The sequence below is a fragment of the Tauraco erythrolophus genome, chromosome 7, assembly GCF_009769465.1.
Source record: "Tauraco erythrolophus isolate bTauEry1 chromosome 7, bTauEry1.pri, whole genome shotgun sequence".
NCBI classification, from domain to species: domain Eukaryota; kingdom Metazoa; phylum Chordata; class Aves; order Musophagiformes; family Musophagidae; genus Tauraco; species Tauraco erythrolophus.
In genome coordinates, this window is record NC_141471.1 from 5,232,634 (window position 1) to 5,259,699 (window position 27,066).

At 45.3% G+C, this 27,066-nt stretch overlaps 2 protein-coding genes across 3 annotated transcripts in view; one reads left to right on the forward strand and one right to left on the reverse strand.

The window, feature by feature from the left end:
• DLEC1 (DLEC1 cilia and flagella associated protein) overlaps window positions 1-12,980 on the forward strand; it is a 41,363-nt gene extending 28,383 nt beyond the window's left edge. The window contains exons 27-39 of the mRNA XM_086614834.1: window positions 31-182; window positions 724-827; window positions 1,765-1,835; window positions 2,684-2,901; window positions 3,906-4,040; window positions 5,903-6,025; window positions 6,768-6,862; window positions 6,951-7,035; window positions 7,585-7,785; window positions 8,649-8,810; window positions 9,800-9,953; window positions 10,549-10,669; window positions 12,857-12,980. Of these exons, the coding sequence (XP_086470960.1) occupies window positions 31-182; window positions 724-827; window positions 1,765-1,835; window positions 2,684-2,901; window positions 3,906-4,040; window positions 5,903-6,025; window positions 6,768-6,862; window positions 6,951-7,035; window positions 7,585-7,785; window positions 8,649-8,810; window positions 9,800-9,953; window positions 10,549-10,669; window positions 12,857-12,980 (1,745 nt within the window). The remainder of the gene's footprint in view (window positions 1-30; window positions 183-723; window positions 828-1,764; window positions 1,836-2,683; window positions 2,902-3,905; window positions 4,041-5,902; window positions 6,026-6,767; window positions 6,863-6,950; window positions 7,036-7,584; window positions 7,786-8,648; window positions 8,811-9,799; window positions 9,954-10,548; window positions 10,670-12,856) is intronic.
• A 723-nt stretch (window positions 12,981-13,703) lies between these two features.
• On the reverse strand, window positions 13,704-25,858 carry ACAA1 (acetyl-CoA acyltransferase 1). Of its 2 annotated transcripts, none has more exons than XM_086614521.1 (12): window positions 25,646-25,858; window positions 24,933-25,026; window positions 24,408-24,465; window positions 23,477-23,556; window positions 22,973-23,015; window positions 20,414-20,512; window positions 19,912-19,992; window positions 17,847-18,037; window positions 17,568-17,747; window positions 16,988-17,043; window positions 16,109-16,254; window positions 13,704-15,170 (listed from the first exon to the last, which is right to left on the reverse strand). In XM_086614521.1, the coding sequence occupies exons 1-12, from the start codon at window positions 25,856-25,858 to the stop codon at window positions 15,095-15,097; spliced, it is 1,317 nt and encodes a 438-aa protein (XP_086470647.1). In that variant the 3' UTR covers window positions 13,704-15,094. The 2 variants fall into 2 exon arrangements, with proteins under 2 accessions (XP_086470647.1, XP_086470648.1); XM_086614522.1 differs by lacking the exon at window positions 25,646-25,858 and adding an exon at window positions 25,249-25,392.
• Window positions 25,859-27,066: the final 1,208 nt, after the last annotated feature.

The following is a 27,066-nucleotide window of genomic DNA, read 5'->3' on the forward strand; positions in this document are numbered from 1 at the left end:
ATCAAATGCTTCTTTGCTGTGCTCCTTCAGAGTTTGCAGCAGCAGTGCTGTCTCATGGGAAGGGAGTAGCTTTCCATATACAACCTTCCACAGGAACTCTGAAAGCCTTCCAGCAGCTAATCATAGAAATAACAGCTTATAATAACATGTGGGGAGAGTACCGGGACGATCTTGTCTGTAAGGTAGGTGGGGCTTCAGTTTTAAGTGAAGTATTGCTTTGGCAGACTTTACACAAATTATATTTCCCGGATTCCTTTCTGTTAAAAACACTTTTTTCAGTTTGTTAGGACTTCTGTAAAAATTCAGGGTAGATATTGCTGTACCACTACCTCCAACGACACGTAAGGAACAACTGTTTGCTCTTACAGTGCATGGTTTAGTTTTGGGGTAACATGTTTATCCCTTGGGGGGTTTTCATGCGCCTTTAAAATGATTGAAGCGGTTTTGATTTATAAAATCTGTTTGGTAGCTGGCCAGTGCAATACTCTGCTCTACCAATACAATATATTGTGTCGTATGGAAAAGCTGCAGGGAAGCTCATGAACGTACGAAGTATTGCATTCTCCTGCTGAAAAAAGCTTTTGTTAGCATATGAATTAGGCTCTGTCAATAGAAACTAGTCAAAAATATTTGAAAAACCAGTCAGTTTTTGAAAGAGAATTTTGTAACCCAGAGAACTAGAGTTTTATCTTGATTTTAATAGCAAAAATTCATTTTTAATAGGTGGGAGACTTGCAACCTAAATTAATTCCTATGCAAATGACTGTGAAAGGCTGTCCGATCTTCCTGCAGATGACAGGACCGCAAACAGAGCAACCCATTATCAGGTATAGCCCAAAACACTGTCAGAGAAGTCAGACAATTAAATATCATTGGACTATAACAACATATACACTTGTTCCCATCTTTTTATGATATAATGAGAAGGTCAGCAAAGTGACTGTCAAGTATCTGCCTCTCTAACACCCATACATTTGTCTCTGTCAGTGTGATTAGAAAAGAATCTGCATACAAACCTTCTCAGGTTTACCAGCAATCACCATTCCGGGCTTACAGTCATAGAAGTTCACCCATTTCAGCCTCATCTGGTTCTGTGGACATGAGAACTGGTACATGGTGGCAGTTCTCATTGTCACCTGCAGTTCATTTCTCCCTGTCCCTTTGCCTGGACCAGAAGAAATGAAGCTCCAAAGAAAAACAGGGGCAGGGGAAGGTTTAAGCCCTGAGTTGCATCTGCACATCTGAGTAAGGGGTGAGAGCTGGTTTATGAGGACTGGTGCACTGCACACTTGGCAGCTGCTATACAGCATGGCTGCTTCTTTCTGACTTCACAGGAGTTAGCATCGTGTGTCAAACTGCAGCCAAGAGCGTTTGCAATGTCAGCTCTGAGCTGGGACATAGAAAACTGATTTAGCTATCCACCATAAAAACGCTCTTTTGCACCTGGAAATCTGTGTCTGACATGGGTCACTCCACTGCTGTGTGGCCATTTGCTGCAGCGGCCAGAGTCTTTCACAAAAGCCGACTTCACATGTTTACCCAGAAATGTCTGTGACAACTAAGAAAACTGGGGAAAAAAGAGACTGATTAAATAAAAACAATATTGTACTTCACAGCATAGCCCATACTTTACCTGACAGCTGCTCCTAACACGCTGCCAGTGCAGCCAGGTATGTTTCTGGTTTTAAACAAATGTTTAGTGGAAAATCGTTTCACACATTCACTTATTTTCTGCCTGTACTGACAGCGAGGTTCCCCCCTCAGGTTTGGCACTCACGTCTCTGGAGGGTGTCCTGTTTTACGGAGGGTCCGGCTCAACAATCCCACTCCTTTTGGTAAGAATGACTTCTGTACAGCAAACGTGGACACTTGCATTGTGTGTGTCCTTATGATAATAAAACCAGAAGAACCCATTACCATCTTAATTAACAGGCCTACTTGTTTCCTAATCAAGATGGTTTTGTAAAAATAATACTAGTGTATAAAAGAGTGTCTAAGCTGTTTTCTAACTTGACTAGTACAGAGCAATAACACATGTCAGGTCTCTACATGCACAGTAGTATTTATCATGATGGCATTACTGCTGTGATTATTAGTTTGTTTTCCATGACAGTAAAGCAGGCAAACTCCAGCCACAGTGTAGCAGAATATGTGTAACTGACTCAATGAAACAGCACATCCTATCCTGATGTGTCTGGGTTTTCACTCGGTGAAATGATGGGAATTCAGGATTTTTCTGTCTTGTTTTTGTGAATCTCTCACATCACTAACTCCAGTCGATCAGATGTGCTACCTGCTTCGTAGTGGCATCATCTGGCTCTTCTCTGCTTAGTCTTGCTCTGTTTAGAGTGAGATTTTTAAGCTCTTCAGAGCAAAAGTCAATCACTTTTTTTTTTTCTTGAATGCCACCAAAAACATTTGCTTAACAAACAAAATACTCAGAATTTATCTTAATGTTAATAAAAGTATAGTTTAGGACCTAGAGAGTGGACAAGCTATAATAAGGACATAGCACACGTGGTCTGAAATAATTTTAGTTTACAACAAATATAGAAAGCTTAAGATGTGCATTAATACAAATCCAGTTGCTAGACACAAATCCGTTACTTGATCTTGTTCTCCGGTACCAACAAGCTCTGAGCCTTCTCAATGAAGTAATTGTCCTTTCTCCTTTTCAATTCAGACATCCGCCTGGACTGGGAAATTTACAATCACGAGAAAGATGATAAAAAGCTAGTGGACCTGTTGATGTTCTTTGGAGACCCTTTTCCTCCTAAGGACACGGATGAAAATGAGACTGCATCGATTGGTAGCAACTCCGAGTCAGAGATCGCGTTAAAGTTGGATCAAACCGCCGTTCCCTACGGAAGCATTTGTCCAGCTTCGCAAACCACAGTTGAGGTCAGCTGTTAGTCTGGTTTTTATACTGCTGCTGAAATACATGATGGGTTTCTTGGCATGAAAGGTTGAAAACAATAACACGCAATACAACTTGTAACTAAGAGCTGGATTGTTAAAAGAAAATGTCAGTTCCTCTCACGGCCAAAAAAGCGACATATGGGTAGGTGGCTGTTGGTATCAGCAATCAGTTTCCAGAAGGAGCTATAAGCAAGTAACTCTTCAGCTTCTCCTTTTCTTAAACTTGTGAAAGAAGCTGATCAGATACTTCTTAAAATACTGTCATTGAAAAACTAATGCTATTTTCACATGGAAGTGCTAGGATAACTTAAACTCCCCAATCTGGGTCTGCTTTTCTCATGGGTGTGTTATGGTGTCCGTTTGCTGTAGTTAGGGACCAGAATCTAACCTGAGAAGGTCAAATTGCAGCTCGAGGTATTTATCCCAGTGCCAAACTTCAGATTGGCCATTGTGTTAGAACATGGTAACACCTATTACTCATTAAATTTGATCACAATATGGCAATCTACTGTCTTCAAGGGCTGGGAGTGACCAGGAGAAGGCACCATACAGGATATGTATATTTCTCTGGCAAAAGCTTTACAGAAAAGATGTTAAAATCACCTTTTTGCTGTTTCAGCTCAGAAGGCATAGATGTTTTGAATATACTTCTAAACTTTCCTGTGTTACAAAGGAAAGTTATTGCCATAGAGTGCTGGTTTGTATAATGGGCCAGAGATGTTACAGTTGAGTGTGTCTCTTGGCAGAACAGGACCCAAGCATGCACGTTTTCCAGGGGGTTCAGGAGCAGTTTCAGGAGAGCAAACCTACGCATGAAAAAATTCTTGTCTAGGACACATCCACATGTCCAGCTTTTGTGCCAGAATGAAAGAAACTGGAGCTGGCCATACTTACTGACTAGCAAAGCAGTTCCCTGTACACTTTGCTTGCATTCCTCCTGTGCAGCGTAACAGTTTTAACCATTCCCCACCCTTGTGTCCCTGCAGCCTTCAGACTTAGACAGCAAAGAGGATGAAATTATCACTCAGGAGCCTACAATACAGAAAATCGTCTCTGTACTTATACGACCTCATGAAGGGGTTCCTGCAGACAACCCCTACTCCATTACTCCGAGACAGATAGTAAGATTTTATGTTTTCTTTGTGCTTAGATTTAGCGTATTTTCTGTAGGTTGGAGGAGACAGAGAAGGAGGAGAAGGTAACTTTGGTTTGGTGTTGAGACTATTAAACAATGAAACAGTAGGCTGGGAAGCTTTAGGATGTTGAAGATGACCATGAGAAGAGTTTGCAAAGTCAACAGAAAAAGGAAGTGTCTCACCTATGTTTGAGAAGTTAACTGATGACTGGAATTAGGTGTACAGTTGTACTAGTCTCTCTAGAGTGGCATCTCTAGTCTTCTCACTTGGGTTGTCTCAGTGAAACGTGCGGCACTAGGTGGGAGGCATCCAGCCTGAAGCTTTGCAAGCATGTTATTTAACTGGGGTAGATTTGCTAAGTGGATGTGGCAGACCTGGAAAGGAGACTAGTGGAAAAGGGATCCTCTGTAGACAACTCTCTTGGATAAACGTCTGTAACCCACAGTACTTCGAAAGTAACTGGTGCAAATAGGGGCCACGGGGTCACAATTCCTAAGGAATAAGATAAAGCAAAGGCAGTGCTGGAAAGATCTAACTATGAGTGACAGGGTTGCCCAAAACATCAGTGTGTCAATTTTGATTCTTAAATATTAGGAAGTTTTTTTGCCAAAGGATTTCAGTTACAATTTGGAATGAGATAAAGATTACATAAATAATTACAGAAATGAAGTGAATAATTACAAAGAAATGAAGTCTACAGGCAGCTCTGGAGTGACTGAGGCTGAGCTAGCTCCAATAAACAAGTGCCTCATTGTGGAGACAGCCTGTATCGGGCATACCCAGCAGTGAGCTCTGCCCATATGGAATAGAGTTGATGCCTATGGAGTCATTCAGGTATTCCTCTGCAGAAGTGCTCTCCATGTTTCTACTATTGCTCCAGGAAGGTCTGTTGGCTCAGATGTTGTGCAGCACAGCTGGCCAGACCTGGCTTAAGTCCACATCTGAGCAACTAAGCTCTCAGAGATCACAATGCACAGACCTTGCAGTGTGGTGGGACATGACGGCGCTTACTAGCTCTGCTCTGGCCGTGCTAGACCTTAGGCAGAGCTTTCTTATGCTCCTCGCCACTCTGAGCAGGGGAACGCAGTGCGAGGAGAGCTGAGTGAATTTTGCTTCTCCTGAACGTAGGTCCAGCAGGACCACACATCCCACCCCGTGTTCACAGGAAATGGGGGAGTTTGTATCTGCACAGCACTAGCCTGACAATGTACATACTGCAAACTCGGCTAGATGTGACTTGGCTCTGTAGAGAGATGCAAAGGTTTTTCTGCAGCAATCGCAGGATTTAACCATAACGTGTGTAATGCACCTAAAGAAAGCAGAGTCTATTCAACCTGTAAATCCCAGGAAATCCACTGTAGCTGGCTAGTGTGTCTGCTTACATTCCCTGCTGTCATGTAAAATTAAAAAAAAAAAAAATAGCCAAGAGTAAACCAAACTGTAAAATACTCTTAATTAACATCTGTAAGCCTTCAAAAACGATTTCTTGTATCTGTGAACACTGTCAGTTGTGGGAGAATTGTCTGAGTTAGCCACGGAGTAAGAGCGGGTAGAACTGGGCAGAATTGGGTATTTTCAAAAAGAAACAAACACGCAGGTATGTACGTATGTTTGTGTGCTTGGGGAGTTGGTCTGCCACTGCGCTTAAACTCTGCTGATGCTCCGATGTTCGCAGCTGAAAAAACTAAGTCCGTTTTGTTGTCGCACGTTGTCATGTTAGCGCAAGCCGGAGCGTAGCCCGTCCCCAGGAGACTTCGTGCTGCTTGTGCAACTCAGCTTTAGCAGCTGAGCGCTGAGGACGCTGGTGCAATCCCAGGCAGCTCCCAACAGTTGTCTCCCGACTGCAGGTGGTTCCAGGAGGTGGCAGCATCTCCGTTTGCATCTCCTTCGCCCCCTGGGTCTTGCCAGAGGCCGCGACTGAAGTGCAGTGTGAAGGCTTTGTGCTGGGTTTCATGAGCCTAGACGACAAGGTGAGCTAAGCTGACTACACAGCAACGCTAAAGATGACTAGAAAATATTCGTTTCCCTTCCTGGAATTTGTATACAGCTGCTGTGTGTCTGACCAGTCTGTATAAACAGCCCTGTACATCCTGCCCTAACTAGGGTTGTCCATCTGTTGCGTTTGCCTTCTAGCTTGGAAGCGTTCCGGGGTCACCGTCTTCTGGCACTGCCCGGTGCAGCAGACCCCGGACAAAAGCACGGGGTTTGTAATGCCATCACGACATCAGGTTTTAGTGATAACAGTAGTTAACAATGGGACTGAGACTCGGGACTGCCGAGTTCTGCTCCTGGCTCTGCATCTACCTTCCTGTGTGAATTTGGACAGCATCTCTCTCCTCTGGGAAACTTCCTCTTAACAACTGCAAGTGCAGCTCACAAGCTAACGTGAGGCTTGAATAGTGTTTTATTAATTCCTCTGCCCTGAACCATTGCAAAGGTGCAAAGTACAATGAATGAATGATACCAGAATATTTAACAAAAACATCCCTAATGTCCCTGACTCCTGGAGGAAGAAACATCTGTGTCTATTAACCACAGCCATCCAGAGTCCAGCTTCTGGTGTTCCTTGCACATTGCCATCATGTCTTACAAACAGGCAACACATTGCCAAGCAGAATCCCTTTTTGGGGTAAAACTCTTGGGCTAAAAGTGGGGTTTCAGGTTTTAACGCTGCCATTTTATACATAATTTCTGCTTTTGTTTTGTTGTCAGCTTGCAAAGGCAGTGCCTAACAAAGTGCATCGCTGGCATGGCTACGGAGCTCCACCATTACGCATAGACTTGCAAGCTTCCGTGGGGCATGCTCTGTAAGTTCCATCACACCGAGGGCTGGGATGTGGCAGGATGAACCAGCCGGGAGAGCAGGGATCTGACCAGCTGATTCTTTACACTCAGGTTAAAAGCAGACCTGGATCATGACAGAGGAATGGTGTTTTATGCAATGGCAAGTGACCTCATACCAGATCAGCCTCCGTTACGAGTAAGTGTTTCACACACCAGTGTATTCAGCTGGTTTGTGCTGCTGTGAGAATTCAGAGCTGTTTGCACAGGGATTTTAAAATGCATCTTTATCACCAGTAACCTCATGTTGCAATTTTCTATACTGCACATAACAAGATAGGGAAAACAGAAGAACGACATGTACTTACTAGCCAGGAATAAACGAAGCTGAGCTCAGACAATGCCTATTTTATACGTTTGTCTCTTCCTCTGTAGAGGAGTTTGTAAGTAGAAAAGTAAGTGCTTATTTTCAGGACATGAAGGTCTGATAGCAAATGAGTCATCTAGAGCGGTGTGGTCAGTTCCTGTGACCCTCAGAATTCAAAGACTTTTTAACTTTATTACATTATTTGTATTTTGGTTTTTTTTTTTTTACTCAAGAAATTTTGAAAAACACAAGTAGAAAAATACTGAGTTTTTTTGGGGTAAAGTCATTCAGATCCCTGGTGGTGCTGAATGACCAAGACAGACTCGCACAAACCTCTCAAGGGAGTTAAAACTAACCAATTTTGAATCGTTTCTCCACCAGGTTTTGACAGATTCGGTAATGACTCAGAATTTGAAACTCATCAATTGCACTAAGGTTCCTCTGTACTTCAGGCTCCTTCTGTTTGCGCCCTTCAGCCTGTCCAGCACAGATCCCAACAAGAGCACCAAAACATCCCACAGCAAGAAGGAGGAAAAAGAGCGGCAACCACAACTTGTACTTTATCCACAGCAAAACATGCTGGTAGGCTCAAAAATAACAATCCTGTGCCAGAGGAGATAGTTTAGTAATTGGTGTGTTAGCGTGGCCCAGATGAACCACAAGAAAAACACATCAGTATAGGAATGTCCCAATTTCAGGGGAAATAGTGGTATATTAGCAAATGCTAATTACTGCCATTTTCCCTGCAATATTGTGGGAACAAAACATTTTTCTACAGTGGCCCTGATGCGCTTTTCTCATCAACTCTGACCTCTTGCAAACTCCTGCAGAAAACCCTGTGGTTTTTGCAGCTCACCTAAATCAATAGCCATATATATGCTGGACAAATTAAAAGATTCCCAAAGACTGCAGTCCCTCGTTTCCTTAAATTAGATGCAGGCAGTGGAAACGGAGAAAAATTTGGTTTGTTTTGGGTGTCTACAATGACATCAAAGGAAACCAAAAGTCCTGGAGTCAAGAATTAGCTAGGGTGCAAAGAATGAGTAACAGTTGCATTGTTGAAGTGTGCTTCTCATTTTTCAGTGTTTGTTTTGACAGAGTAACACACGTGCAGTTAGAAAGACTTATATGTTTAAGGCAGCTTTGGGAATGGGGTATTTGTTACCTCAGGAATTTAGAACCTTTGTCTCCCTAGAGACTTTCTCCCCTGTGGTTCAGAGATAAGCTGTTCACCTTTACGCTCCCTCTCTGTGTGCTGGATTCGTAGGAAATAGCTATGTTTTTTAATTATAATGCTCTGTTCCAGTGGGAATTTGATTGCTGGCATGACACCTTTGGGTTCCAATGGGAAAATGTGCGCTTGGGCTTCTGAGCAGTGTTTACTTTGGATTTCCTGCACACAGTGTCTTCTTATGTGATGGTCATCTGAATTCCTCTTCCCACAGGTGAAAGTGTCATTCCACACAACTCTGGAGTTACTTACATATCAACATTTGCCAGATACCCAGCTGCTTCCTGGATTCCAAGTGCTTCAGTTTGACAATGGAGAGAGAAAGCTGAAATTTAATCAAAATCTGGTCATAGAACACAGTAACCACACTACCCAGGTGAGACCAGAACGAGATCTCTGGGCTCTGAGAAAGGACTATGTTTTGTCAGCACCTCTGACTCGGAATGCACGTGCTTAGGATTTACTCAGCTTTTACTAGCCACCCCTGGAGTAATTTGTCACCCAGTTAAAGTGAACGACCACAGATTTGCTAAAGGAGAGAGCTCTCTAGTGAGCCTGCAGGTGACTCCCAGATGGAGAGGGCGGGTTTGGGTCAGTGCCCCGGTGCTGGTACCCCGCCACCTCCTGGCACAGCACGACAGCCAGGATGGTACGGCTCGACCGAAGGGCTGCACGCCCAACCACAGTGTGACTCCTGACATCCTTCTGAGACATGGGGTCAGGACTGTCTGCGACTGAGTCACCAAACATTGCCTCCTGCAGTACCCCAGGGCTTCTTGAAAGTCTCCCAAGTCTGTCTTTAACTCACAGAGTGTGGTCACAGCCCACACATTTAAAGACCAATCTCTTCCAGATGGAAAGCTTTGAACACCCTTCTAAGTCTTCAGCAGTTCCAGTACACTGCAGGCATTTATGTTTTTTTCATACCAGGTATTTCTGAAGACTGATCTATGTAAGATCCCAACACCATATCTAAGACACAGTCAATTTAATAATAATCTTGGGCAATGTGCACAAGCTGAATGACTCACAGTGGGCCATACACAATCCTACGGGATGACAAGATGCTGTAATGTCTGCATCTCCACAGAAAACCCCAATAACAAATGAGAACGTTCACTCTGTGTCACTTCATTAAGACCACAGTGTCTGGCTCGAAAACCTATCCCAAAGCAGTACAACAAGCAACAACTTAATCTGCTCAAAGCTGTACAATGGGGAACTGACTCTATTACAAAAGAGCACAGAACGACTCTTGATCCAGTGCTGGAGCTCAAGAATGCTCCAGCTGTAGTAGGTATTATTAAAGCTCTACAAAAATAAGGTGGTTTTTTTTCTCTCCTTTCCCTTTCCTCTGTTTTGCAGCTGATCCCAGTGACTGCATATCTCACCATTCCAGTTCTGGAGCTCTCTTGTGACACGGTTGATTTCAAGACCTGCTTTGTGGCACAGACCAAGACTGAACATGTCTTCCTGTGTAACAGGAGTGGCTGCAGAAGTTACTGGACTGCTTTGCTGGGTATTCTGGTTTTGAAATTGGATTTCCTTGTTATAGAGTTTCACTATTCAGTGTTTTTATTTAGTAAGACTGCATGCACTCACTCAATATATAGCTGACATATGATGATGTTGGCTGCAAACATGTTGGGTCTGTTTCTGTTCTCACTTACGTGGGTTTTTTCTTTTTTTTCTTTTTTTGACATCAATGTCTGTCTACTGATTTCAGTAGTTACTCCAGATTTAACCAAAAGATTGAATCCCGCAGCCCTCACAAGTAGTGGACATGCTTCGCTTATTTATAATAAAATCCTAAGAGGCAACAAGAAACAATAGCTCCTCATAAATTCAGTTTGAGCTCGTGCCTAATGATGTTAACGACAGATGAGCTTCAAAGGAGAGAAGATCAGAGCTTTATTACTTTGAAATGGAGGCCAGTAATCACTCTCCTGGATCAGAGGATGAGAACAGAAACTGGCCTCATGCCTCTGACGGCACGAGACATGATTTATTAGTTGGGTAGCAAGGAGGCACGTCGTTCTGAGTGCTACGTGCTGTATAAACTCATACCAAGGGTCTTGCATTGCTTTGTTTGATATTTGCCCCTTGCATTGCAGATGAACAGGAAAGGCGGAACGACCCACAAGTATTTTCTGTCTCCCCTGTTTATGGTGTTTTGGAGGCACGTGAAGGGGACCCACCTACCAAAGAGATTTTGCGGATCAGCTTTACTGCAAGGTACAGTTAACAGTGCTGAAATCTCACCGTTACTCCCTGTCAAGCCCAGACTGACGGTGTGAGTAGTCACTGAAAGCAAAGAGCAATTCTGCACTGTCCTTGTGTTCTTGTCTTCCCAGGCTGCCCATTTTGCTTCTTATACTTGCCAGTCCTGGGCTTACAGCTGACATTTTTTCCATATAACCATGTTCCCTACACTGCTCCCATATATGGGATTTCTTTTGGATTTAGCATCCAGAATTTCAGACTCTAGATTTATCCACTCAGTATCATGCTGTTCCAACATGACACACTGACTACATACTGCTGGATAAAATCCCTTTCTTCAACAGAGGGCAAATCTTAGGCCTGTAATTCAGTGCAGAGGCTGATTCCACAGCTGAGCACTCAGGACTTTATTAGGACAGAAGAAGAAGTGTGCCTAGAGTAGTTCAGAATTCCAGGAAAGCATCTGTCTGTCATGCAGGAAAGTGCAATGTCTTTTGCAGTCAGTCTCACGGATCTGTCATTACAGTTTTTGTGGCTTCTCTCTAAAATACACTTTTTGAAGTCCTTTACTTCCCCACATGCATTCAAAGCTCCTCCTGATGAAGCAAACAGAGCAACACACTGTTCTAATGCAGTGGTACAATTTGTTTTACCCTTGCTTAGCTTGGTGCAATGTTTAGTGTTACAGTCATGTTGATGTTTAATGAGAAAGAAAAAAAATAACTATTTTTGTTGCCTCTAGTCTGAAGGTTTTCTACACAACAAAGATAATGTGAGCTGCAGGCAAATGACAGCAAAGTGCAGAAGAGAGATGAAAATTACTTTCTTTGTCCTATAAACATCTAATATTGTTCTGATTATGTTTATGGACATCTTATCATAACCTTTGTCGAGGCTCAGAATTAGTTGTGAATGGCGGAGGCAGTGCACCAAAGACTTTACTTTCTTTGCTCTGACTAAGGAGATGCAACTCCTGTAAGAAAATTCCACTTCCATTACAAATTATTTCCTTAGAAGTTATCACATGGTGGCAGAAAGTTTAAAAGACAAGTCTGTCATCCCAGTGGTTCCAGTGAACTGAACGCTGCTGATGGGGATGTTTCAAGAAGCAAACTACAGGTGACCTGAGTCACTGTCGGAACGTTGATCTCCCTGGAACACACTGTGAGATCTCCATCGCTGGAGCTACTGAAATCGCAGTGGGACAGAGCCTTGAGGAGCTGCTTTAAGCAGTGTGGTGGACCAAAGGTTTCCCCAGGCTCCTGACTACCTAATTTTTCTAGAGTGCTTCTGAATATGCCTGAGGGGCTGTGTGTTGTCTGGCAACACCATGCTGATCAGCATGCCTGCAAGTACCAGAAAACAAAGCTCCTCTGTTCTGCTCTAGGTGAAGAACTCCCAACACAGCAGAGCTCAGGACCAGCATGGCATTAGTAAATTAATTATATGCAAGGTGTGAGGTGATTTTAATAATTCACCTCCCTTTTAATCAGTGGTCTTCCTGCAGGGGAATTCTGTATGAGAAGGAAAAAATAAAAGTCTGGCAGAAGAGGCTCTTGCCTCGGGCCCTTACAACAGCCACCTCTTGGATGCAGAGAATCCTTCAGATGAACAGTCTCTGGAGCTTTGGGTAGCATCAGCCTTAGGCAAATTACACTGTAAGGCTCCCACTTAGTGCTAAGTCACACTTGCTGTGAGCTTTTTCATGTTCACTTACAACCTGGACTCCTTTGGCCACCCCTCATCTTAGGGGAGTTGGCAGAAACTTTTCTGTTTCAAACTGTTTCTGTCACCGGGATGAATTTTCACATCAAGGCAGCACAGGCTTTCGCTCCCAAACACCAGCTCCCAGCAGAGCTTCGTTTTATGTATTTAACTGAAATAGAATTTCCCAAGCAGGAAGATACTCAGGTTCTTCTTTCAAACATGAAGTTAATAATCCAATGTCCTTACTTCAGGTACAGACTGGACTGTTCTTTTCAAACATCCTCTCTGTCGCTGTGAGACACGACACTACGAAGTGAGATTGCTACCTGCACTCTCGCCACTAATGTTACAGACCAGTGCTTGTCACTAGGAGCAGTTTATGTCATGGAGCACCATTCTCCCCTTTTTCCTCCGCAAAGTAACTCATCTCATCCTTAAAAACAGAAATTGCATCCAGCTGTAACTGAAGTGTATTCTCACTCTCCATTTTAGGAGTGACATTGAATATGAAACTATTGTGACCATTACTGGAATGCTGGGAGAGAAGCCTTGCAAGCTACAGATCAAGGGGCGAGGAACCTACGATGGGAAGTATGAAGACCTGTATTTAATTTAAGCAAGACAATGTAGGAGAAATGTCAAGGTAATGGGTTGGATGCAGATGTGCCATCAGTTGAGCCTGTATTTTCATCTGCTTCAGTTGTTTTAATCTGGACTGGAATTTTAGCAGGCAAAAAGCTCATAGAACTTTATAGAAAACAGTCATACATAATCTCATTACGTGCTATTACTTTTACTGCTGTGATAAGCTTACCCTCACCCACAGAACGAGGCTCTGCAAAACAGTTGGGTTTAAATGGCAGAGCAGCTCTGGTCACTGTTAGGCCAAAGCCCTCTGCACACCACAGTGTGCCTCAAATTACCACTAGAGTGTTCATGCCTTAAAAAGCAGCTTTGGTCTTGCCTTGTTTATTTGTTTGACATTAAAACGGACATTGACACATAATAAAAACAAGAATTAGTGAACAGGCCGGCATTCCCTGGGCTCCTTTTTCAGTGCCTGACATGAAAGGCAGAAGAGCCAACTTTCCCTGGACTCCTTGGAAAATTACGAACCTGTGTGTTTCATCATGCTTGGGTATTGAGAACATCCCCTTCTGCCACAGAGGGAGGAACCCTTCTTCCTTTTAATTCTTTCTCCCCACATGGTTCCCATTTACTCACACTTCTCTTTAAATGTTTTTAGTATTACTTTAGCTAAAGGTCACTGAAACTCCCACTTCTGAGCCCGTTAAGTTTTCCACTCCCATCGTATAAAAAGTTTTTGTTAAAGGCAGTGTGTGGGGGGAGGAGGGGGCTACAATCCACACTGGAGAACAAAAGATGCAGGAGAGCTGCCTTCTGCCTAGTTTAGAACAGACTTTACTAGCACCGAGAATTCATTTTGTACACAGGAACCTCTGTGGGAGAAAAGGATCCTCAAAAGATGCCAACACCTCTCTGCCCCCTCTAAATTAAATTATTATTTAATCTTTTTTGCTCTAAAATGCACCATGTGTGATTGCTGAGTGAGGGAGATGGGCCACAGAACCAGAATGTGGGAATATAAAGTATCTCTCAGAGCTAATCACAACCTTCAATGACCAACCATCATAAAAAGAACACAAAGCTATTGCAAGGACCCAATTGTATTATTAAGTGCAAAACCACGAGCCAGGACAAAGAACTCCAGTCTGTGTTACAAATTTGAATTTTTCTAACATGTCAAAGCCGATGAGTGCATTTCTTTTGCAAGCTGTTAGCTCTGAGTTTCAGCGATCTGATGATTCCTTATGAGAGGAAGAACAGGTAAGGGAGAACTTTACAAGATGAAACGTATATTTTGCTGATGTTCACGTAGTGCTTGCAGTAAGAGTAGTGCTGACATCTGTTTTATGTTAGGTAAGTAAATATTATGACGCATAAGCTCGTCTTCTAACTTAGAGTCACACAGGCTGAAAATTAAAAACATGTTGTAAAAGATGGGACAGCCACTTTCAAACTCCTGGCTTCTAGCAAATCACCAAAACGTGTCTATTCAGGCACCTTGACGGTTGGTTTGTAAATTAGTTTCTAGTCCTTCCACTTCCCCTCGCTGGAGGCTTCCGAGCAGCTTGGTTAGAAGTTGAAAGCTAAAGCACATCCTCCAGCACATGGACAACGTAAGGCAGAGCCAACGTATGACTTGGAAGGGACAGAGCTGTAAAGGTGTTCAGTCTTTGCACTGCTTTCAAAACAAGCTGTCCCAGGCTTCCTGCGAGACGGTGAAACCCTGGAAAAGCCTTTTTGTGTGCACTGCTGTTTTCATTTTGAGTAACTGTTTTAGACAATTTGTCCTACAAAAATACTGTACCATGAACAACTACCTCTGACAATATTCACAGAATGATGGGATCGATTGGATTAGAAACATTCATTCGTCATCACCACACAAGGGCCTGTAGTTGAACTTCGGCTGAACTCATTTCTCATGCCAGGATACTTTCCAGCTCTGAAGCAAATGCCTGGTATGCATTTTCCCACCTGCTTAGTAGATCTGTACGATTTAATTCTGCTTTGCACTTTGTGCCCAAAGTTTGTAGACCCAATAATGAATCCCCGAATCCGCTTGATTTCCCAGTGCAAATCATTTGCTATTTCTAGAGAAGGCAGAGAACTGGCTGTTGGGTTGTTTCGCCAGGACACTGGAGTTCAGTTCCCTGGGTACTCAAACACTGCCGCAGCGCCCATGCCAGTTCCAATGCACATGGATACAACACCGTATGCTCTGAAATGAAAGGACATATGGAATTAAGAAAAAGACAGATCAGGTTTAGATCATCTGGGGGGGAAAAAAAAAAAAAGTACAATAAATTTGAGCTGCCCACTGCTCAAGAGACTAACTCTGCAGCAGGTCCTGGTGCCCTGGAGTTCTTGCAGGGTGGTGTTTGTAGAGCACGTGGACACACATTCTCTGCCTGCTTTCTGGAGAGGAACTGTGTGTCAGAAGCAGCTCCAGAGCTGCCTGCCTCCGACACACTGGCAGCGAGGTTGAGCTAGGAGAACTACTTTGATTCAGATGTGTTGAGGAAGAAACTCTTCCCTTCCTGCCCCGTACTGCTACCCCTCACATGGCTTTTCTATGTAAAAGTTCAAGGTAAATATGGATGATCAGATGGTGTGCAGGAGCATTTGTGGAAAAACAGAGTGGAAAGCCTGATTTCAGAGCAAGTTTTTCCACTTCAGTTTGAGGTGGTTTATCATTACTGCCCGATTTGCTCAGCATTTAACAACTTGCCGTCACTGTTACCCTCCCCTAAGGAGCAGTCCAGTGCCACCGTATGTGCCAGCCCCCAAGGGAGCAGTGACAGAGCCAACCAGCAGTAGCTACAGGGTTTCTTCCACACGTCAGGAAGAGTCCCGAGCCCTGGGACTGAACTCTCACAAAGCCCAGTGCAGCCTGGCCCTGCGGAGCCACCAGCTCTGACTACTGACTGCTGCTCTAACACTGCACAGTAGAGATGTCTACTCCAGGGCCCTGCAGCACCAGGAAAGACTCTGCATCCATGTGCAGCAGACATTACACAGCCCTCCCTAAAGAGCCATCGGAATTCATGTTCAAAGCTATCAAAGGGGTGGAGAAAGCTTACCCCAAGCTGATGGTTACTTCTGAGCATGTTACGTACGTTTAAGGCATTATGACTAATGCTGTTCCTCAGTGCTCACCTTTTCCCTCTGCGCTTCAGTTCATGGAGCAAAGTGACAACTTGACGAGCACCAGTACAGCCCAGTGGGTGCCCCAGTGCTATTGCTCCTCCCAGGGGGTTGACCTTCTCCATGGGAATGCCCAGCTTTTCCACACAGTACACAGCCTAGACAGACAGAGGGAATAAGTTTCACGGAGATGCTCTCACCTCCTGGAACAGAGAGCAAAGAGGACTGCAGAGAAGACTGGTGATCTCAGAGGGACAGCAAACCATTCTCAGCAGCTCTAGGGGCTTCAGAAGATTTGTGCTTAATATGAATTTAGCTCAAAACTACATTTGTTATTACAAAAACTCCACATCATTGTGTCAGCAACTCCGAGGCCTGACTCCAGCTAGGCCATCTTTTCCAGTAGAAACAAGTGGGACAACATTACAAACCCAAAGCACACAGAAATGAGCTAAGCCTATCAAGTTCATCTTAAACCAAGCCCACGTACTTTCTGACAGGCACGTCAGAGATTTGTGCAAGACACAGCAGTGAAGTTTCTACCTTTCATCAAGGGGTGCAACACGTCCACACTGACACCACCTGATAACAAATCACAGCAGCCCTTGTGAAACACGTTTTGCAAGTTGATATGAGGATATGATAGTCAAGGTGACGTTCTTATTTGGCAGACATATATTTTTCTCTTTTGGTTTGGTTTTTAATATTAAGCTGTATAAGCAATGCTCTGCTTATTTTTATTTGCAGAAAAGGGAAAATTGTCTGCGCGTGTTGTTAACATTTGGCTGAAGATGTAATATGTGGAACGAGTTCAAATCTTAATTTGGAGACCAAGCTGAAACACGCTCAGCTACCAAACAATGGAGCAACTCAAACATGATCATCACTCACCTGGCTTGCAAAGGCTTCATTAATTTCATATATATCGATGTCATTCAGAGTCAGACCTACAGATCAGAGAAGTCAGGGTTTAAAAAGGAGATATTTTTGCCTTATATCGAAGAGAATAATTCACTCACAGCCTCCCTTTATGAATTCTAGTTCTACTCCACCAATGACAAAAAGAGGGGACCTTGGCTCCACGTACGGTATCTACACTCGTGCACATCTAAAGACTGCAAAACGTCACAGCTCCTGGTATGGCACCACGGAGTTTGCCAAGTTTCCTTAGATTAAATGTAATTTCTTTGCAGAGGGATTCAAGATTGAAGGGTATTGCGAGACTGAAAGATAAAACTATGGGTGAGCATGTGACCATAGCCATGACAGGTGGACCCAACAATAATCATCAGCCATAAAAACTATTTAACCCGATCCGTATGACATGGATCTCTTTTAAGGTTTGGAATTTAAGTTCACTGTTCCTATGGCTGATAGCTGCCCACTCCAGAATAACGTAATTTCGAATTTCAGGCCATAGAGTCTGATCTGCCTCGTGCCAAACAGCGCACAAACCACGAGTGGTCCTTACCCGCCTTCTCCACAGCAACAGGGATTGCGTAGGCTGGTCCTATGCCCATAACATCGGGCGGGACTCCCACCACAGCAAAGGACCTGAGAACGCCCAGGACTGGGAGCCCCAGTTGTGCTGCTTTTGAGCGTTTCGCCAGGAGAACAGCAGCTGCTCCATCACTGACCTGGCTGGCATTCCCTACCAGAAGAGAGCTATTAACACCTTTTTTGCCTGAGCATGTTCTATTACAAGGCAGGTAAAGCATAGGAGCAACAAAAATTTAACATCACAGCTCACCTGCTGTAGTGCTACCATCCTCTTTGAAGGCAGGCTTCAGCTTTGCCAAGCCTTCCAGAGTCGTGGAGGGCCTAATCCCTTCATCTTGGTGCACGGTGATTGTTTTCTTGTCACCCTGATTATCTACAACAGTGGTCTTCACTGGAACAATCTCAGCTTTAAACAGTCCCATCTGCTGAGCTTTTGCTGCTCTGTTAAAGAAGAAAAAGTATGAAAGGTTAAAATATTCTGGAGGTGAATTGCAAGAGCACTGATGTCAGGGAAACCAGTTAGTAAGGGAACGAACTCAGGTGTGACCTGGTACACAGGTACGTCATCACTGAGTAGAGGACAGGAAGGCAGGTAAGTATTTATTTCCATTCATGGGAAGACAACCTTCTTATCTCTACATCATGGGAAATATATCACTAACATTATGGGCATTTCACCCCAAACCTGGGTCACAGGATCACACACTTCTGAGCAAGATCCCCTTGTGACTGACTGACCACCACCATCAGCCACAGCATGAAGTTGTACCTGTCCAGTGACACGGTCACATCACAACCGTAAGAAAATAATGAATCCTGATGTTCAAACATCAGTTCTTATTTTTGAGTTTAAACAGGGCAAGTGGGCTAAGCCTCCACATAATGCTAATAATTTCTGACAAGTTAAGGAATGGCTAAATTTTCACCCATTCCTGGTTTTGTCCTACTAAAGATGAGCTTTAGACCACAGACTTCAGGTATAACCTTCCAGCATTTAAATGTAACCTTTCCACCCTAAATGACTGCAATTTACGTTGCAGAGCTCAGTGGGACTACGTAGAGGGGAATCACTCAATTTAGCAGTAAAGGTGTGGTGAAGACAGGACCTGCTCCCTGAGACAACAGCATCAGCAGGAGGGAGCGACTGACATGATCAGACTGATACAAGTACACAGAATGCAATTAGCTAAATTAGCATTAGCCCAGGACACACAGTTTTAATTTTTCACATCAACAGGGTATTTAAAAGCCTCCACAGCAGAGCTGATATGGAAGATTTACCTTCCAGCAGCAGAGCACCCGTTACAGGGAATACAAATTGGAGACTGAAAGCTTGTTTTACCCCCTCATCACTTTACACTTTAACTAATAAAATGAAAATATCTAATACTGCCAGGTAAGCGAGTGTTAGAGCAAAGTGCTGAAGGACAGATCAGGAACTCCACGGACACCCTGAGACTGAGGCCAGAAAATCGCCCCTTTCCTCACGGAGAGGCGAGGACGGCGTTCACATACCCTTCTGCGTTATCAGTTCAACGCCAGTGAGAAAGGCTGGCATGCCAAGTTCCCCAGAAGCAGGGCCAGAACGTAAAGGTTAACTGGCCTGTGCAGTGGCTTCCTGCATTAGATAAAAAAATTGGACCGGGGCGACGCTTGAACAGAGCTCTGCAAGTTAGTTTAACTCTTTGACGGCAGCAACTTCGACATATCGCCTGACACTGGGCTGCCAGTATAGCCCTGTGGATTCCAGGGGCCAGTTTACTCTGGCAGTGATTTAACTTAAAGGAAGGTTATTAGAGGTAGGATTGGACTCACTTGGAGCCAAACACCTGCAGTGAAGACAAGCCACTCTTCTCATAAGCTCGGCAGTTCCCCAGAAACAGCTACATTTCAACATTCCCTCTCAGAAAAGGTTCCTTCTGCTGTCACTCCCCCTGTTCAGTTTCCAATGACACTGAGCCAAAGCTACCGTGAAAATACTGCACCAAACCTGACAGAGGTTGTGTCCTTTGGACACTGAAAAGCACAGAGGCATTCATTGCCCACAGCTCGCATGCCCAGTGGTACGTGTGCCAGGGCAGCCACACAGTCTCCAGGACAGCTCTGGACTCAGCTTTCCTTCTCACACCACTCGGGGCACGCACTGGTCTTCGCTCTGACATCTCGAGCTTCTTTACTCACTGTTCGGGTTTGGAAGGCCACACAAAGGCTGCACTTAACCAGCTCTGGGAAGTAGCAATGCATTTTTGATCTGCATTTATCCCTAAACTAAGAGGTTTAAAAAAAAAAAAAAAAAATAAATAAAAGGCATTTACTTTTGTTGGGAAGCCAAGGCAAAGGCATCTTGCTTCTTTCGGGAAACTCCAAACTTCTCTGCCACATTTTCTGAGGTTATTCTGGGGGGAAAAAAAAAAAAAAATAAAAAAATCACAGACTGAATCCAAGGACACAGCTAATGGAGCTGCAGTTGGCTTCTACTAAGACAACACAAGGTACAAGCACTGGCATTAGTCTCAAAGGTAACTGCTGCCTTCTCAACCTAGAACTGCTTGGCAGAAGCAAATCCAGAATCAAATCAAGGAACGAGGTTCAAATCCACCTTCACTGCTCATTAAGCCATTGAGCTTAAGACAAGGAAATCTTTCATCAGAGTTGCTGATCTTCCCCACACTTCACATAATTAATCTTCTACCACAACCAAGGAGGATGCCAACACATACAGATCAGACTGGATTCAGATTGATTTGAAACAATACGGTCACTGAGGAGGCAGAGCACCTAGAAAACCCTGAAACTTTGGGAAGAGGAAACACTTACCCCATAGGAATAAGGCAATCTCGAGCTTTGCTGTTTTCCATCATGCGGGAACTGATATCACCAGGGTTATTTCCACTCCCGAGGGACATCGTTTCCACACTAAACACAAGAAAAATTGGAATTTGCTACCAGCGCTTTCCCACTACATTGGTGGTAATTGCTCAGTTAAGACTGATCCCAACTCAGTATCCTGACCACATACCTTCCTACCACCCTACAGAAATGCCGCCAATAATTACGAACTGCCTGAAGCAGAAGCTCTTCGATCACCCATTACCACAAAATGAAAACAGATTGCTAGATGGGATCGGTCCTTGTTCCACTAAGGACAGGATGCCAATGTCAACAGTTAACTTCTCTTGCTTCCACAGCCAGGAAGGAAACTCCAATGATTCCGGCACTTTTGTCCTCAAGCATAAACGAAGGTCCTAGGAGTGGAGTTGCCAGCAAGACTGCCAACGGCCATAAAAATGCCACTTACAGCTTAAGAACCGGTTGGTGGTATAAGTATTAAGCAAAATATTATGCCATTTGCATTTCCCAACAGAAAGGATTTAAGCCACGGATCCCAGAGGCTGCAGTCTTTCACCTACAGATGAGTCAACAGATTGAAGACATCCACTTGTCCTGCACAAACACCCAGCCCTTGCTTCTCACTAGCGAGCTTCTGTAAAGTCAGTCTAGATCATGAAGTCTACGATGGGAGGAGGGTTTGAATTTTACTCTGCACCACACAAATACACTCATGAAGGGTCAGTAACAAAGGGACTATTCCTGGAAAATGCAAAACAAGTGGAAAATAAGGCTTCTTGGAGAGGGGCTTTTTACAAGGGCATGTGTGACAGGACAAGGGGCAATGGATTTAAACTGAAAGAGGGGAGATTTAGATTAGATATAAGGAAGAAATTCTTCACTCTGAGGGTGGTGAGGCACTGGAACAGGTTGTCCAGAGAAGTTGTGGCTGCCCCACCCCTGGAAGTGTTCAAGGCCAGATTGGATGAGGTTTTGAGCAACCTGGTGTAGAGGAGGGTTTCCCTGCCCATGGCAGGGGGGTTGGAACTGGATGATCTTTAAGGTCCCTTCCAACCCAAACCATTCTGTGATTCTTCCCAAGCACCTTACAGTAAGTCCTACCAAGAATTTAAACTAGCTCTAACATGGGACGCTGCATTACCTGACTTCAGCTGCATCTGCTTCCTGAAGGAAGGTACGGAATCAGGTTTTAAGTAAGGGCAAACCACAGCTACTGCGTTTTGTGTTGTTGTCCAGTATCTACCTGCAGAGCGGGCGAGTCCACTCAGAGGAAGAGTATGACTTGGGATAAACCCAACTCACAAAAGCTACTTGTAACACATGGATTTTACGTCTTCGTAGAGGACTCCGTAGGGTAGAGGCCAGAAAACTTCCCACAATGAAACGTGGTGGCTCACACAAAGGCTGGATCTCAAACTCCTTGAGCCTTTCAGTACCTTCAAGGGTATCATTTTGGTGGACACTGCCAAGCAACTTCTTGAAATACTTCTGTTAGAGTGAAAAGCATCACACACTCAATCGGAAGCGTTCCCCGTGAGCACCAAGTGCTCAGCCCACATCAGAGGAACACACCTGCTTTGCTGAGCTGTTTATTTCGCAGCAGTCTAAGAAGGGCGTTCTCAGCATCAGATGTTGCTCAACCAAGTATGTGCAGGTGCTGAGAAGCTGTAAATATAAATGTTTTCCCAAGGGCTACCAGATGACTGTGTACGGTAATAATTCAAGGAAGACTTGGAGTTACCAAGGTAAAGAAAAAGAGAAACACAATATTTTCACCTCAGGATTACTGAATACTTCTTTTGTTATTTGTTCTTCTGAAGTGAATATGCCTGTGGTCACCAGTATTGCTCTAAAGCCAACTTAACATTTACATAATCCTCTAAAAAATAAACACTTCTTATGAAGTTAGGACAGAAGCAAAGAACAGCATGCCCGTCCACTGCCGAAGAACATCTCCCGTTAAGTCTGCAGAACAGTTACCAGTCTGGGTAGGGCACTGATGTCTTTATCCAAGACTGCTGCTGAAATTCTAAGGCACCAGTTCATCAGAGATGAGTTAAAAAGCTAATCACGGCAGGTTCTTTCAGGCTGTCAGAGCTCTGCACACAAGTGGTATTCTACAGCAGAGCCAGGGGACCCTAATAAAGCAGGCTTTTGTATGCTTGTAGCAGATACTCAGCCTCTTACTGCAATCCCAGCAGATGTGTCACCAAGATCAAAACTTCCAGTGGAATTAAAGGATTTTCAAGCTCCCTCTTTCAGACCCTTTAAGACCTGATGTTCTGCAAAAGTACTCAGCAGCCTCTGGACATACACGAGCTGCATCTGCAGCCGCCATTTAAATTCAGGTCCTAATTTTAGAGTTTATTCACCCGTTTGTCAAATGAGGGAGGACAGCACCTATTTCCTTGAGAGGCACAGATCTGGTTGGAAGGGAGTTCCGCTTCCCCACACAAGAACTATTGCACAGGGACTGAGCGCTGCTTTCAGGCAGCTGAAGCAAGTGCCGTAAAGAGACATTCTTACCCGCAGGCCAAGCCGATGTCATACGATCCATTTCGGATGCCACCTGTAACAGCAGTGCATAAACATCCTTACTGTCATGAGGAGCAAAAGCACTTCTGTTCCAGCTGCGGTTTCATGGACAGCTGAGGCACCCGCTACCCGCGAAAGGTGCACTCCTGCCACCCTCCTGCCTGCCGGAACGTGAGCCAGGTCGAGGAGCTAAGGGGCTGAAGACTAACCATAACCTGACATGAGACCAGAGAGGGTGGGAAGGACCCTTCTAGAAGGTGCCTGATGTGGAAGAACTTATGGTAGAACTTATCCTCAGAAAACCAAGTTAATTCTCTAAGGGTGAACTCAGCCCCTCAAGGATATAAAAGTATTCGGCTAACAACATACTGAAAATTCCTAACAGCAGAAGACACTGTCACTATTTTTATTGCTCTGAGAGATTAGAGGACAGGAGAAAGGAGCACTTGGGGGGTGGCAGGCATTGACTCGGACCAGAGTGCCCACAACACTTACCAGCTATATTGATAACGGCCTGTAGCCCAGAGGAGCACTGCCGGTTGACGCTCGAGCACGGCACCGTCTCTGGAATACCACTAGAAAACAACACAGTGCTGGTAAAGGCTCAGCCACAGACACCACGCAACAAACCAAACCTCTGAAGACAGCACTGAGCCACTCAATTAAACTTTAACCCTCCAGATGAAGACAGATCCTTTTATACATTTGTTGACCTAGTTGGTCCTGCACCAAGAGAAAGCAAAGTTCACGGATGATTTCCAAACTCGATTTGCAAGTGGCTCTGAGTGCTGTTTACCCACAGATCTGTCTTCAGAAGGGCCTCTGTGGGCAAGGCCCTCTCGTGTGCCTACTTCCCAAGCTCTGATGGGGCCAGAAATACTGAAAAACTCTGCAGTATTCATCATTACCAGTGGGTTGTGTCTGCACCTCTCCAAAGTGCTGTCTGTAAACTGATTTATGGAAGCAAACATCAGTTGGCAATAGACATCGGCTGAAATATTTGGAAGCTGGGATCCATCTCAACATGAGCCACCGACCACAAACCCCAGGAAATGAACAGAGAGACCTGAGACAACTCCATGGTTTCAGGCCCACACAGAGCAGACAGAAGCACAACCTTGCAGCACGGAGAAGCAGCAGGTACAGCTGGAAGCCCACGAAACACCATCTCCTCTTCAGAGGCTCAACACGTCGCCCAAACAGATCGATGGGCCTCAGCTCTGCCTCCCTGCCCTTCGACAGCAGGGTTCTCCAAACCCCATCATGGTTCTCCATACACACGATCAAAGTCTAATTTCTAGGTAAAGGATGATTTGCCATAACTTCCTAGGGGGGCATCAGCCTCATTGCAACCTCTGACCCAGTGCTGCTCCGTAGCCAAGGCCTGAGAAAGGCAGGAGGAACCTTGATCCGGTTCAGAGTTTACCTGAGAAACTGTGCAACTCTTGCAATCAAAGCACCAGCTCCAGGCTGCAGCACGTTTCCTGAGTGCAAAGACACGATTCCAGTCAATCAGGTGCAGTTCCCTCGCTATTCACTGTGGGCACCGAAGGGATGGTAACATCTCCACAGCTTGGTACCATCCGGCACCCAGATCAGAGCCCCACTGCTTGACAGAACAGTCTTGGAGGACATACTGATCGCATAAACCCAGTGCTACACACCGACCCCTTCTCACCCCATAATCATGGAATCTCAGAATGGTTTGGGTTGGAAGGGACCTCAAAGATCATCTAGTTCCAACCCCCCTGCCCTCCCCTACACCAGGTTGCCCAAAGCCTCATCCAGCCTGGCCTTGAACACTTCCCAGGATGGGGCATCTACAACTTCTCTGGGCAACCTGTTCCAGTGCCTCCCCACCCTCAGAGTGAAGAATTTATTCCAGAGCAGCCTGTCCCAGAGAGCTATCCAAACCAGAAGTTTCAAGTCTGGACAGAGGTTGTTCACTCACCAACACAGATATCTCCCAGGGCCTCGGGACGAAGGTTGACATCTTGAAGGACAGCCATCATAACAGCAGACAGCAGCTCATCAGGCGTTGTGTCCTGAAAGCACTGGGGATTAGCGCTACTTAAGGAACACCGGGAACTGCCCTGTCACCAGCTCACCCTCAGACTACTTCAGAGAGCTGGTGCGTGATGCTTAGACAGCTCTGCTCCACCTCTCAGCTCATGATCGTTGTTGTTTTCCAATAAAAGCAGAGTTATTCCGTATGGTTTTCACCCCAGGCATCTTCCAAGCGCTGCTAACACACGCTGCTTTCTTACCCAGCTTGATTTTACGGGAGCGCGCTTGGCAGGGCCTTCGGAGCCCGACAACGGCAGCGAGCCCCGTCACGGGACTCCGCGAGTGAATCTCCGGAACCCTTTTGTGAAGGAGACACGGTGACCTCTCGGCTGGTGGGAGGCCCCGCGGGCACGACAAGACCTGTGCTGAAGGATGGTGGCAAAAGGGCATCCTGGCACGGCGCTCCTGCCTCAGTCAGAGCCCCCGGGCTCTGCGCTTGCCATCCAGCATGGAAAACGGTCGCTCTACGAGAAGGGCAGCAGGCCCATGCCGAGCGCTGTCGGTACCGGAGCACGGGCGGCCGCGGTCCCGGGGGACCGTGTGCATAGTTGCGCACTCAGCGGGGCGCAGGCGGGCCGGGCCCCCGCCGGCCCTTACCTTGAAGCCGCCGCGCCTGGCGCGGCCGATGGCGGTCCTCCGCCCGTGCACCACCACCACATCGTCGGGGTCGGCGGCCCGCGGCGAGACGCCGGCGCGGCTCCCGCAGGGCGCGGCCCGCAGCCCGGTCCCGATCCCCGGGGGGGAAGCGCTGAGGTGCCCCAGCACCCGCTGCGCCCGCCGCGCCGCCGCGCCGCCCGGCCCCGCCGCCATCTTGGCACCGCCGCCGCCGGGCGCGCAGCCCCAGCGGGGCTCGGCCCTCATTTGCATAGCCCCGCCCCCAGGCATAGCCCCGCCCCCAGGCATAGCCCCGCCCCCAGGCATAGCCCCGCCCCCAGGCATAGCCCCGCCCCCAGGCATAGCCCCGCCCCCGGCGGAACCCGCCCTGGGCTCCGGGCTGGGGGGGCTATAAAAAACTAAAATAAAGACGTAAACCAAAAAAAAAAAAAAACAACAACAAAACAATAAAAATCTTATTAAAAATAAATAAACAAACATTAAAATAAAGACTTGTTAAAAGAAATGGTAAAATAAATAAAATATTAAAATAAACAAGTAGTCAAATAAATATTAAAATAAAGTAAGATTTAAAAATAAGTAAATATTAAAACAAACGCAGATTGAAATAAATAAGTTGATTTAAAAGAAATAAGTTGATTTAAAAGAAATAAGTTGATTTAAAAGAAATAAGTTAAAAGAAAGAAATTTAAAAGAAAAAATACGCTGATAAAGAGACAATAAACAAAAAATTAAAAAATAGAGGACAGAAAGAGGAAAGAAATAAAGAAAAATAAAGCAAAATTTATAAAGAGAAATAGAGAAGAAAAGTTTTCCTTTAGGAAACTTAAATAGAAAAAATAAATACATAAATAAATAGAAATAAAACCAAAATAAATTAAAAACATAAACCCCAGTGTGTTTGGAGCACTTGAACAAAGCGGGACGCCAGGACAAAGGGACACGCAGAGCCACTGGGTCCGAGAACTGCGCAGATTCATTATTTTTGAGTAAAAACCTCCAAACCATCAGCTCCATCTCTGCCTCGTCACCCCCGGCCCCGCCGCCGCCCAGGGAAGGTCACACCGGGCACCCCTGGCACCGCTCCTCGCCCCCCACCCGCGCCCAGCCACTGGGAACTGTCCCACTGGGAAGGAACCACACTGGTGTGCAGGGGACAGGCCACATCCCACTCCAGCCTCTCCCCCAAAGAAAATAATTTCTTGATGGATACATGATGATGCGCGTGCCGGGCAAGCTGCTGGGCCCGCGACTGGCGAAATAAAATAAAATTAAAAAAAAAAACCAAACACACACCAGCACAAACCAAACCACGACTTTGCATGGCATAACAGTACATTCTCTTCTCCTTGTTTCATTCTGTACATCGGAACACTGCAAGGGTTTTAAAAAACAAAACGGGA

What these genes read in the sequence shown, in the direction of transcription:
- ACAA1 (XM_086614521.1), bottom strand. Translation starts at nt 25,858, where the DNA reads ATGGCGGCGGGGCCGGGCGGCGCGGCGGCGCGGCGGGCGCAGCGGGTG. An exon ending in GACATCGGCTTGGCCTGCGG is followed by an intron (nt 20,513 to 22,972) that starts GTAAGAATGTCT and finishes TCTTGTGTTTAG; the next exon opens with TGTGGAAACGATGTCCCTCG. An exon ending in GATTGCCTTATTCCTATGGG is followed by an intron (nt 19,993 to 20,413) that starts GTAAGTGTTTCC and finishes TTTTCCCCCCAG; the next exon opens with AATAACCTCAGAAAATGTGG.